Source organism: Pezoporus flaviventris, unplaced genomic scaffold (genome assembly GCF_033815535.1).
Source record: "Pezoporus flaviventris isolate CSIRO_AGI_PZ_B2104156 unplaced genomic scaffold, CSIRO_AGI_Pfla_v1 ptg000041l, whole genome shotgun sequence".
NCBI lineage: Eukaryota > Metazoa > Chordata > Aves > Psittaciformes > Psittacidae > Pezoporus > Pezoporus flaviventris.
Genome location: NW_026892589.1, coordinates 9,672,427 through 9,684,698, shown reverse-complemented (window position 1 = coordinate 9,684,698; position 12,272 = coordinate 9,672,427). Strand labels below are relative to the sequence as shown.

Genomic DNA, 12,272 nt, shown 5'->3' with positions numbered 1-12,272 from the left:
TTCCTTGTGGTGATATTTAGGGCTCTAGTAAAACACCAAAACTTTGCCCAACTTTGCCCAAATCTGTACAAAACCAGGTATGTGTTCAAAGTCTGGGAGCTTCTAGGAAATACAGCATGCACCTACTGTGGAAGGCAGAAAATCCTCAGCGGTATTGTGTTCTCAGGTGCTATCTAAAAAGTACTATTTCAGAATACAGCCAATTGCCTCTTTTAGTGTCTCAGTTCTATATGTGCAGACTTTATCTTCTAGACTACATGTTCAGCAACTGTAAATGCTAAAGCTTACTTTTGGATGCTGAGCAAAATCTATGCATAATTTTCCTTGTGTAGTTAAAGAAGCTTATTCTGGATCAGGAATTTAAAGATCCTGAATTAGCAATGTAAACCAGTTTAACTATAGTAAATGGCTGAAGTTTTGTTTTCCGAAACAATTAAGGTCTACATCTGCCCTTCATCATTGACCTAGTATATGCTTATCTTCTGACAGCGTAGGCTCTTAGCAAAACTTAGTCTGAAATGTTTTACGTGGTGAAAAAATGAATAAAGTTTGTCTTTCAAATACTTAATTGAATTTTACTACTGTATGGTCCGTTTTACTAATCTGTGCTGAGAGTGACTAATTTCCTCTTCAAACCTTTCAGTGTCATTTCCTGTGTCGTCTTGAACACCAGCATGCAGATCTCTGTTCCTGCCTCAGCTCATATTCCAGAGATATTTCCGCATCGCTGCTGTAACTGGGAAGTACAATTATGTTTTCTTCTCATTGCTTGCCTGCATATATCATTGCCTTCGTTTACAGTTTACAAAATGGTTTACTTCCTACTGATAGCAGTTCTAGTCACATATGCTGTTTAGCTGTGTGATCCCATTTATCTCCAGTGCTGTATTTTGTACCATTCCTCATTTGTGTCTTCAGACACATAGTAGGGGCTGCCTTTTACCTTGTGCATTTATCTGGTGAGTTCCTAAGTTTGTTCACAGTTGACCGAGTCAAGATACAGGAAATGTAAAAGATCTTTTAAAAGTAATTCTTATGCTGATTACCTAGTGATACCTTAGTGACTCTAATCCTTTAGATAGTAATCTTACACTGCTGATGAGTGCCTGGAAGCGTTTTGTTGCCTTTGCTGAATGGGGTTATCTGGAGCCGATGCTTTTCGCATCCTCTGAACAGAACACTTACATATAGATGATGATGAAACATGATAAAAACTGGATTCCACCGATAACAACAAAATAAATATTTGCCAGGAGCTCAAATGCTATGTTAGGGGCCTTTAAAATTAGAAACCTATTTTAGTTATTTCAAAGTAAAGTGTTAGATATTATAACCATTTCATTTGCAGAGAAAAAAAAAAGTAGTTTACTAATACATTTGAACGATATTGAGATGTTTCTTAAGTACAGCGAGTATTCTACACACAGTTAAACATTGATTTTGTTTTGTTTTTTTTTGTCTCCTGGAATTGTGTATATTAACAACTGCCAAACTCAGCTAATGTGGGTTTATGGGCTCCTATTTATAAAAAATGTGCCTATTTATGAAGAAGAGAGGTGGAATTCATGAGGATTTTATAAAGATAGCACTGTGCTGAGGAAAACTGGAGTTGTGCGTTCTGAAAAATACCCTTCCTGACACCTAGAGGCGATCAGCAAAAATGCTGAAGAGCCCACAGACCCAACTCATCCAAAAAAAGGGAAGGCAAATCCAACAAGCCAGTGATTCTTCTAACAAACAAAATCTTATGCAACGTTTGGATTGGCATTGCACTATCAAATAAACAAAAATTACAGCACAGTACAGCCACTCTTGTGAAGCTTTCTATACACGTTGCATCTATGCCTGTAGAAAGTAAGCAAGAAGGAATTTGTTTGCATATATAATGTGCCATGAAATATTGTTAGTTCAATATATGTATATATCTTATCGCTTATTTATTCTAGATTATGAGGTGCACAACAAACATTATGCAAACTGCATAAAAGTTGGTTTAAGTATACTGGACTAAAAATTAAAAAATAAACCCCAAAACCTTAAAAGTCAGTGTGTACCCATGAACCTCGTACTTGCAGCCAATGTAAAACACCTGTGGTCTTTGAAAGTCAGTTTTTGAGCAACTTGATTCCACTGAAGTTTGGGTTTGAGACCTTAGAGAATTACTCTAAATCTAGGGATTACAAAATAACTTTTATTTTCATCAATGCACTCTCCAGTGGGTGCAGCTGGGTTTGCGTGAAGTGCTGACAATCATGGTCATGAGGCACATTTGAGAGAAGCCGTTTTGAACACAGCTGTTTCCACCTGAAGGCTCTTCAATTAAATTCACCTGCGGCTTTTAAAGGCTTTATTAAGCCACACCTGAGGCGGTGTGGTAGTTTTTCTAAGTAACTCCATGCAATTTTCAAACTTTGTCTGCAGAATGAGTGCCATCAAGTGACTGAAACGCTTCTTGATGCGATTTTAATGCCGGCGCAGGGAGGCTGCCGGGTTTCTTGAGCTCAGCTCGGTTCCGAGACTGCCTCACCCCTCACCAGCGAAGCTCGGCCACTACAGCGGAAGGCGCTGGTCGGGGCGGGAAGCCCCTCAGGTGGGTAGCTGTGCGCGCGCGTTCTTCCTGCCGTACCACAGAGGAGCTGCTCCCCGCTGTCGAACAGGCCGAGTCTCGCCGGGCCACTGACCCCCCTCGTCGGGCCGATCCGCCGCTTCAGCGAAACACTGGGCCTGGCCCCACGGCCGCCAGAACCCTCTCTCAGGGCTGCAGTGGACTACCAGCCTCCTCCCGCCCGCCTCTTACCACGTGACGCCGGCTCCTCCTCTTCTCTGGCCGCGCGGCGTCGCTGTCTGGGTATTTGAACCTCGCTTCCGCCATCTTCCTAGCGCCTCGGTACCGAGCGGAGCGGCGTGGAGAGACGCCTCGGGAAAGGTAACGGGGTCGGGGCGTCCCCCTCATCCTTTTGGGAGCGGGTGTGGCCGTTTTAAAAACCCTGAATGATGGTAATGGCGGTCACCGTTAGTTACCGCCAGGAGCAGTATTACATGGGTTGGGTTGTAGTGAGGTGGGCCTGAGTGACCGCTGCAGCTGTGGTAGCTGACTGTTGTGGCGGCTTTTCTCCTCTCAGCCCTTGGAAACGGAGAGGTGGAAGGGTAGGAGCGGTGCTCTTCTTAGTCCTGGGAAAAAGGGCTGTCGAGATTGGAGAGGAGGAACAGAGCGGGGCCTCCAGCGACCCGAACCTGCGGGGGGAGGGGAGGAGGCGCGCGCTGCTCAGTCATGGTGGCTCATGGCGGGGAGGGAGAGAGCGTTTAGGCCCGTTGGCGGGGCTGGGGCCTGGCCAGAGGAACGCTTCTCTCTGGACCTCCCCGAGTACTCGCTCTGGGTTCTCCCGGTCATTGAATAGATTCTCCTGCTGGCTGGGATAGGGATTCTGGGCGGGCTGGGGAGGACTTTCTACAGAGCGAGGCTGGGCTTGGCTCTCGCGGAGGTGTCCTTCGGAGGCCGCGGATCGGTGTCTCCTTTCTCGAGCCCGACACCGAAGCGGTGCGGCAGCCGCCTACCGTTACGAGGCGCCGGAGTGGGCGGGGAGGTGCCGCCGCCATTATCGCGCGTTCCCGCCACATGTGGGGAGACGCGGCCCCGCTTCCTGCCCCATGAATGGCCCCGGCCCCACGGGCGCCTCGTGTGGTCGGGTGTGGGGGGCGGCGTGGGCCCGGCCGAGCCGCCTGGCGCGCGGAGCACGCGCCTTTCCGGGCGAGCTGGGAACGGAAAACGGCGCCCGTCCCCTTCCGGCGGGGCCTGAGATCGGCTCGCCCGTTGTGAGCTCACATGCTGCCATTTCCCCTGCAGACCCAGCATGGCCGCCCAAGGAGAGCCCCAAGTGCAGTTTAAGGTAAGGGAGTGGTTTGCTGTGGGTTGGGGTTCTTTTTCTGTTTTTTTTTTTTTCTTTCAGTAAAAAAGTAGGACGAGCGACTATGAAGTGCCAACGTGGATGGTAGGTTTGGTTTTGATCTGATGGTATTTGCTTAGTGGTGCACTTGGTTTATGGTAGCACAACATGTGACTTGTATAAAGACATTCTGTTGCCCTGTATCAATCAGATGCTGTTTGTAGTTTAATAAGTTTTAGTGGTGCTTTGCTTATAAAGTGGCTTCTAAATTTTGGAAGTAAAGCTGACAGCAAAATGTACTTAAGCTGAATTAGAATTGACTGTTTATTGTTTTGTTGTTTGTTTTTTTTTTTAGGGAAGATAAGTGAAAGTGTTTCAGAGCAGAACTTCTTGGTGTTTTGTGGCTTTCTTTTATTTGGACAGGAGGGGTTGGTTGACTTTTTTTTTTAACCACCAGGAGTTTTTCAGATTGCTTCTTCAGAGGCTGTTAATTGCATCTTTTACAATACTTGGCTAGAGTATTCAAATTGTTAGTAGTGCCGGCTTTTTTAATTGTAAGGTTATGGTGGGTTTCTTCAGTTTAAGAGCTTACATGAGTTCCTGTCTAAATATGGTCACCTTCAGGTTGAAAACCCCAAATATTCTTCATTCAGTGAATTGTAGCGTAGTAGAACCGTATATGTAGTGCATTATAGTTTTCAGCTACAGGAAGCAGACAAGTCTGACTACAGTTGTAGCACAACAGGCTCAACAAATTGGGTCCTGGTACAGTGAGTTAATGGAGGACCCAGTCTTTTGTTTACAGCATCTTGTAGGACAAAGGTCTTTGTAGTAATAATTAGTATGTACACTAAAATGACCAGTAAATGTTTCTAGAAGTGTACTGCTCTGACTTTCTTGCCTTCTTCTGTCAACAGCTTGTCCTGGTTGGTGACGGTGGCACTGGTAAAACAACATTTGTAAAACGTCATTTGACTGGTGAATTTGAAAAGAAGTATGTAGGTATGTCTGAAGAAACTTGAGATCTATACGATAGAATTAAAAGTGCAATTCATGACTTACTAAGTGTGTTGCTTTTTCTTAATCACTGTAGCAACGCTGGGTGTTGAAGTTCATCCTCTGGTGTTCCATACTAACAGAGGTCCTATTAAATTTAATGTATGGGACACAGCTGGACAGGAGAAATTTGGTGGCCTGCGAGATGGCTATTACATCCAAGGTAAGAACTGTGTGTATGTTGGGAATATTTGGAATCTTTTGCAGTTCAGTCCTTCATTCTGTTCCTTTTGGCCACTCTGAAAGCTTTAGTGTGGCTTGCAATGGTGAACTGGTGTCTGGGTTTTCAAACTCTTCATGTAGGTACAATAATTTCCTTTGCTGGGCAACTTGTGCTGGTGTAGGAACAACCTAAGATTGCATTTCAGTGTGCTATTGCAGGCTTTGATATAAATGAAGAATAGCTGGTGCGCCTTAAATACAAGGTATTGCTGATGAAATTCAGTCGTTAAGAGATCATTTAGCACAGATTTATATCCGTATTAATCTGCTTGGGTGAGGCAAAGACTTGGAATGCACAGACAGATTTTTGGCTACAGCGATAGAGTTGCACATTTCTATGCCAGAGTCTAGTTACCTTTCTAAAGAATATGTCCCTTATTTCTGCTTGGTCAAGTTCTCTTCTGTGTGTACTTCAGTCACCTGCATCTCTTTAAAATTTTGCAGGGTATTATTAGAGCTAGATGTTGTTGCTTTTCCTTTAGAAGTAGCAGGATTGAGTCAAACCCCCATCTTCTTTGAAGAGCTGTTCTGGACAAGGGTGTCCCGAGATGTGGGCTATGAGTTCTCAACCTACCCAAAACCTTCAGTAGGATTCCAGAGATTAGTTAAATAGGTGTTAACTAAGTTCTGTCAAATATGTATGTAAATCAAAGTTGACTTTTGTAATCCTTGTATAGTCTCATAGCATACAACACAGTTTGACTCAGTGGGGAAGTTGCATTGGTAAAACCAGCTGGTCTTTAAGATGAGGCACTAAAGATGTAAAGTGTGATGATGGGTCCAGTGCTGTGGACTTAGGCATTGAACTTGTTAACAGAATCGTCGGCTCCCAGAACTGTGAAGCTGAGGGGCAGAAGTTAATGCAGTTGTTTAACCCTAAATGTAAATGATTTCTGTATGTACATCTTCTTTCTCCTGTTTAATAAGCAAGTGCTTGCTCTCCTGATGTAACTTGTGACTATTTTCTTGCAGCTCAGTGTGCCATCATAATGTTTGATGTAACATCAAGAGTTACTTACAAGAATGTACCCAATTGGCACAGAGATCTGGTACGAGTATGTGAAAACATCCCTATAGTGTTGTGTGGCAACAAAGTGGATATTAAGGACAGAAAAGTCAAGGCCAAGTCCATTGTCTTCCACAGGAAGAAGAATCTCCAGGTATGTTGGCATGAATTCGTAGGAATCAAATTTGTGTGCTGTAATGATGTGTTCTGCCTTTGTCACTCCACGATGTAATGGTGAGCTTTATATCCTGTTGGCTAAACATCAGGGAAGGGGCAAGTAATGATGTTAAAAATGATCACCACTGGTTTTGAGCAGAAGCTACCATAAGCTGTTAAAAAGCTTGTGTAAGTTTTCTTTCACTGCTCAGAATCTCATCAGATGACACAAGTGAAACTAAAGTAGATAAAGTTGCAGGAAAAGATAGGTGCATGTTGTCTCCTTAAAGTTCCACCTTTGATCAGATTGGGTATCTTTTCAGTTATTTGTTTCCACCTATGTGCCTCAAATGGTATGCTTCTAGACACTTATAGCATAGATGTTTCTGAAAGCATAAAGAGCAGTTGTGGTCAGAAAGCACTAAGGTAAAAGTAGAGCTGATTATATGCATGTTAATATCAGTATGCCCTAAATATCAGAGAGGCGTTATTTCTTTAATGAAGTACAATACACACTTTTTTGCAGTATTACGACATTTCGGCTAAGAGTAACTACAACTTTGAGAAGCCTTTCCTCTGGCTTGCTAGAAAGCTAATTGGAGATCCTAACTTGGAGTTTGTTGCCATGCCTGCTCTTGCGCCACCTGAAGTTGTTATGGACCCAGCACTGGCAGCACAGTATGAGCAAGACTTACAGGTAAGTGAGAAAGGTCAGGTGATTGCCTTTGTGCCCTGTTAATGTATTCAAACTCCTGGGGCAAGAAACTGAAAAACAGTTCTTAAGTGTAGCTTCTTTGTTCCAGATTGCTCAAACCACTGCACTGCCAGATGAAGATGATGACCTGTGAAGGATGAAGCTGGAGCCCAGCGTCAGAAGTCTAGTTTTATAGGCAACTGTCCTGTGATGTCAGTGGTGCAGCGTGTTTGCCACTTTATTATCTAGCTGAGCAGAACATGTGCTTAATCTTTGGGATGCTGAAAGAGATGAATGGGCTTCGGAGTGAATGTGGCAGTTTAAAAAAAAAAAAAGAAAAAAAAACCTAAAAACACTTCATATTTTGGACCTGCATATTTAGCTGTTTTTTGGACTGCAATTACTTCCCCTTTTGAGTTTCAAATGTAAGACTGCTGCAGTCACATCAGAGTGTTAAGTGGTAAATCTTGTTTCTGTCATTCCCATTCTTTTTTGTTTAGATAATAAAGTTGTATTTCAAGTATCTCTAAGCAAGTGAACTTTTCATGCATTGTTAGGAAAACCCTTCAAAGTGTCTTCTGTTGTTTGGTTGAGGGTAATACTTTGTCTGCTGCAGTTTTCATTCTCTGTTCTTTTCCCTCCTGCTTCTCATATTACACTTCTCTTGCTAAATCAGAGCTAACAGTTAACCTTCCCTTGATTTCCTCAAGCAGATAAAGCACCCGAGGAAAGCTGAACTACCTGCAGGTAGAACTAAAACAGTGATCAATTGACTGGTAAGCATGACTGGATGAACATTCCTGTGCAAATGGGAATGTGTGTGGTCTGCAGGGTGTTTGGAGGGAAAAGTGTGTAGTTCCGATTATGTATGCTACCATTAGATACAGTCTTTTGGATCTTTTAACTTCTAATATGTTCTACAATATGCTTTCACAGAGCTCTGTGTTTTTAGTAGCCAGAAACAAATGTCATCTGGGTCTTCTAGGTGATGTAAGAGCTGTATCTTTGCATGGAACATCATTTAGTAGAGCTATAGCTTATTAAAGAGAAACTCTTTCTAAGCATCTTAAAATTCACTAACTAGGAAACAGCTGTAGTTTGAGCTAAAAAGCTCTTGGCTACAAACAGCATATTAACTAAAACCACATTTATATAAATACCTAGACTTTACTGTAACTGCACCAAGTTCTTAATTTGAAACTAGCTTGTTACAGCACAAATGGTGGAACATGTCAACTTTTAACACTACCTTGTAGAGATGAATCTTGGTCAATATTAGTACTCCTAGTAAACAAAACTGAGTTGAAAATACCATTTTTCAGTAGTGGTTGAGTACATGAAGCCTTGGAATCTTCAGTTTTGTATTTTTGGTTTCTTAATAAAGTGGAGCATTTCATTTACTCCTTTTAACTTGCATGTTTGTCTACGTAACGCCTACTTGAATATTTAACTACTCATGGTAGCAAAAAGTGTTAACTGATTACTATTTTTGCAGTACTGTTGTAAAGGAATCACTTTTAACTTTGTGCAGGTTGGAGTTCTGTGGGTTTTGGTGGTGGTGTTGCTTTGTTCGGGTTTTGGTTTTCAGCAAGTCAATGAAAATGGGTTGTGTTTAGGACCTGGAACTCTTAATGAAAATAAGGGATGTTATGTACTGAGTTGATCAAAAAGCAAAGTCCTACTTAACGTTTCATTGGATCTTTTTGCTGCATCCTCTTGCTTTAACTTCCTGTTGTAGGTTCTTTGTGTTTACTAATTTATCTGCGTGTTTGTGTGTCTTAGCTAATACTGCTAGGTTAACTATTTGCTGCTGCTTTACTAGGTGTAGTAGCTTTTTTGTCTTCAAGCTGTCTGGCTTCTGAAAATGCACAGCTTAAAAACCACAAATTGATTTAGAAGATCTCCATACTTCTGCAGTATTGATACGCCTTAAGAAGAAAAAAAGCAGCCTTGAAGTTACATTTGTATTGTTTCAGTGTATTTATGGTGTCATCTTTACAACTCGCCTGCTGCACAAAGGTACTAAGTATGAGTTCTTACAAAACCTGAAAAGGTCTATGAAAGGTGAAATAGCTGTTTAAGGACTAGTATGACTACAGTGAGCTTTGCTTTGTAATATTCAGTGTTACTTCCCAGTCAAAAAATCTTCTCTGAAGCAGGCAGTAATACTAGGCCTGCTGTAAAGAATTTTTCTATTTAGTCAAGTAATGAGGAAAATAAAACTTGCATTCTAAAACCATCTGTACTGAGTAGTCACATCAGTCTGTGCTGGTATTTACTGTTATTAGGACTGAATTGGTGAGACCTAAATACTTTTTTGCAGTACTGACTTTGCTCTACTTGGTTGCTCTGTGATGTGGTAAGGTTAATTGTGGGACTTGTTTTGTTCCCTACAGATTGATGAATTTTCCAACAGTAAGAGCTCTGGTTTCAGATTGTTTTTTAGTGACTTGTCAGTACAGAACTTGCTCAGCTTAAACTTTCAAAAGCAGGAAGAGGCACTGGGCGATTTACTGTTCCTAGTTCTGATAAAACTTGACTGTTCTGAGTGCCCAAGCCCAGAGGAGAAGACTAGTTGAACTAGTGCAAGTGCAAAATAAGTAAGGCAAAAGCTTCAGTTGAAGAAACTGGTAGAGGAAATGTTTTGCTACTTTTCACTGAACCCTTAAATGCAGGAGTGTCATAGGCTCCCTTAGGAGCTTCAGTAGAAACCCTAGCTTTAAGGATTTTGAACAGAATATTTTTTAGAAACAGTGGAGAGCACTTGTCTGCAGAAATAGAAAATCTGTTTGCTAGGAAGGATGAAATCTGCCCCTCTTATGCCTGCAAGTTAAATTTGTCTTTTTCGTTTGGAATTGATTCTGTTGTGTGGCTCATATAGCCTTAGTCTAAACTAGTGGAGGGAACAGTGCTGAGGCAAATTGTTCTTTATATCTTTGCCTTCCTGAAACAAGAATAAGCCGTCTAATAGAAGCCAGTTATTCTGACCTGTGGTGGTAGCGCTGGTTGTTTTATTCACCTCATTTAGTGGCAGGAGCTGATTGCTATCAGTCCTGGTTTAAGAGGGCCCTGTGTCTTACAAGTAACTGAAAAGCTAAGTCTGCTGCTGCTTTGGTCAGTTTGTTTTCATATGGGTGCATTAAACTATAGGCCAGTTTTGTATATGTGGTGATTTTAGCGCTGAGCTGAAAAGTTTGCCTTTAATAATATTTTTCCTAGCACAAGCAGCTATATGAGCATGTTGTGACGGAGTTTTTCCTTGAATGTGTCCTGTAGCACTTCTGATAAGGTACAAGTGGTCAGGAAGCATCACTGATATTTGTGTTGGGAGCGTATGGATGACTGTGCTGTTCTATACCAGCAGCTTTTTCGGAGAACACCCAGGTCCTTAGACTGGTAAGGGCAGTAGTGGTTCTGACTCTTCATTGCCCTCTGATTTGTTGGCAGCTGTCCTTGGGTGCAAACTATTGCCTTTCCAGCAAAGATGGGAAAAAAAAAAAAAAATCCTGTTTCCTCATTTGATTTAGAGCTCACTTGGCTGCTTGATAAATGGTACAGTTAAACTTGGAAGAATTTTAAGCTGGAGAAGAAAGCTTGATAGGATAAACTGTTGGAAAGGCTTTGTGGGACTTGCTGATGATTCAAACCATACTCTCTTTATATATCTAGTTATTGAATGATAGTAGGACTGTTGAGATAGAAGGCTTGTTGTTTAGTACAGAGCCTAAATCTTCTTAGGGTACAAATTTGAGCACCCAAGACCAATAGTTTAAATTGGGCTGCGTGGGTGACTTTCTTGTATTTCACAAAGTGAATACATTGTTCAGTGAGTGAATGCCACTTCCCGAAAATTCTTGTTTTACAAGCTGCATCACTAAAAAGGGCCACTAGTTCAGTATACGAGCAGTTTTTTTGATTCTGTTTTGATTAGCCATAGTTGATGTCTACCTTGCTGTGATCCTGGAATTCTGGGATTTAAAGAATCAGATTCCTGTATTTCTACTACTTGCCTGGGGTGCAGGGAGTATGAGAATGAAATGTTCTCATGTATTTTAAATAGAATTTCATATTCTGTAACACAAGTTTTAATGTTGGATCCGCTATCTCGGAAGTCACAGGCTTAATATATTTAATGTAAATATTCAAAATTGAATTTCCTTAGTATAGGAGGCATGAACTTGGCTTACTCTCAGTTGCCTGTTGACATGTTAATCAGGACTGAAAAGGTCAGCTAAACTCTTCAGTCACAGAAACCTCATAAGGTGGTTGTGATAAATAACATTTAAGAAGAAAACTAATCGGTGTCAGCCAGTGTCCTTCTGATCATAATGACTAAGTGATGAAATCACTGATTATAATCTGAAGCATCAGGATCTCCCTTGATATGACTATTTAAATTTTCTGGATTTAAGTCTTAAGCTAAAGGTAGCAAATGAAGTGACTGATGTAAATAGTTCTTGTTTGGTTTCTGTTTCTAAGGTGAGAAGTTGCAGGAGCCAGTGCCACAATCTGATTTTTTTTTTTTTTTTTTTTTTTTTTTTCCCCCCCCAGGTGAAATACTGAGTTCCATTGTGGTTACTATGTAAGCTTTGCACTATACCAGCCCAGTGGTAACTTGCTGATGACTCTTTGACATCTTGGTGACGTTTGAAAATAACACGGGAGGGAGAAAATACATGTTTTCCTTATACTGAAAATATGAGAGACATCTTCCCTATCTGGCTTTTTTTGATGGATTGCACCATAAAACTGCTGAAATTTCCAACTTTCACATTGGCTTTGCAGGGCAAGTATTTAGGGGAAAGCAAGCAAACTAAAGAGGCTTGTTTGATTTATAAATAAAAAGGTCATAGTAAAGGTGAACTTTACATACCCATTGCCTTTGGATTATGCCTTTTAATTACTTGTATCAGTTTTACTTGAATACCTAAAATCCTGCCTAATTATAAAACTTTTTTCAAGATGCAGCAGACAAGTGCAGTAGTTACTCAACCATCATGTATTAAAAAAAAGAGACGTTTGAGACATATCATCTGTACCTTGAAGTGCAGGAGTTGTTGGCCAGGTATGTGAGGCTTAAAGTACATGTGTAGTTCTTTGCGCACTAGCTGAACATGTCTGATGTAGTTTAAAAAACTTTAGTGGGAGTTGGAACATTGAGGATTGCTTTTGTGGTACCAGTTGCAGCCGCACGGTGGGGCACACTGTCTGCGTAGCTGCTTTGCTCCAGCACTATAGTGTTAAGTCGGAACAT

At 41.4% G+C, this 12,272-nt stretch overlaps 1 protein-coding gene across 1 annotated transcript; it reads left to right on the top strand.

The window, feature by feature from the left end:
• Positions 1–668: 668 nt before the first annotated feature.
• Positions 669–8,418, top strand: RAN (RAN, member RAS oncogene family). The gene is made up of 9 exons (XM_061466148.1): positions 669–743; positions 2,483–2,594; positions 2,757–2,926; positions 3,845–3,887; positions 4,802–4,886; positions 4,978–5,103; positions 6,135–6,322; positions 6,851–7,021; positions 7,128–8,418. The coding sequence occupies exons 4-9, from the start codon at positions 3,852–3,854 to the stop codon at positions 7,170–7,172; spliced, it is 651 nt and encodes a 216-aa protein (XP_061322132.1). The 5' UTR covers positions 669–743; positions 2,483–2,594; positions 2,757–2,926; positions 3,845–3,851; the 3' UTR covers positions 7,173–8,418.
• The last annotated feature ends 3,854 nt before the right edge of the window (positions 8,419–12,272 follow it).

Bases quoted from the DNA above. Each gene is read 5' to 3' on its own strand.
- RAN (XM_061466148.1), top strand. From the start codon at position 3,852: ATGGCCGCCCAAGGAGAGCCCCAAGTGCAGTTTAAG. The intron at 3,888-4,801 runs GTAAGGGAGTGG...TTCTGTCAACAG, and splicing joins AGCCCCAAGTGCAGTTTAAG to CTTGTCCTGGTTGGTGACGG. The intron at 4,887-4,977 runs GTATGTCTGAAG...TAATCACTGTAG, and splicing joins ATTTGAAAAGAAGTATGTAG to CAACGCTGGGTGTTGAAGTT.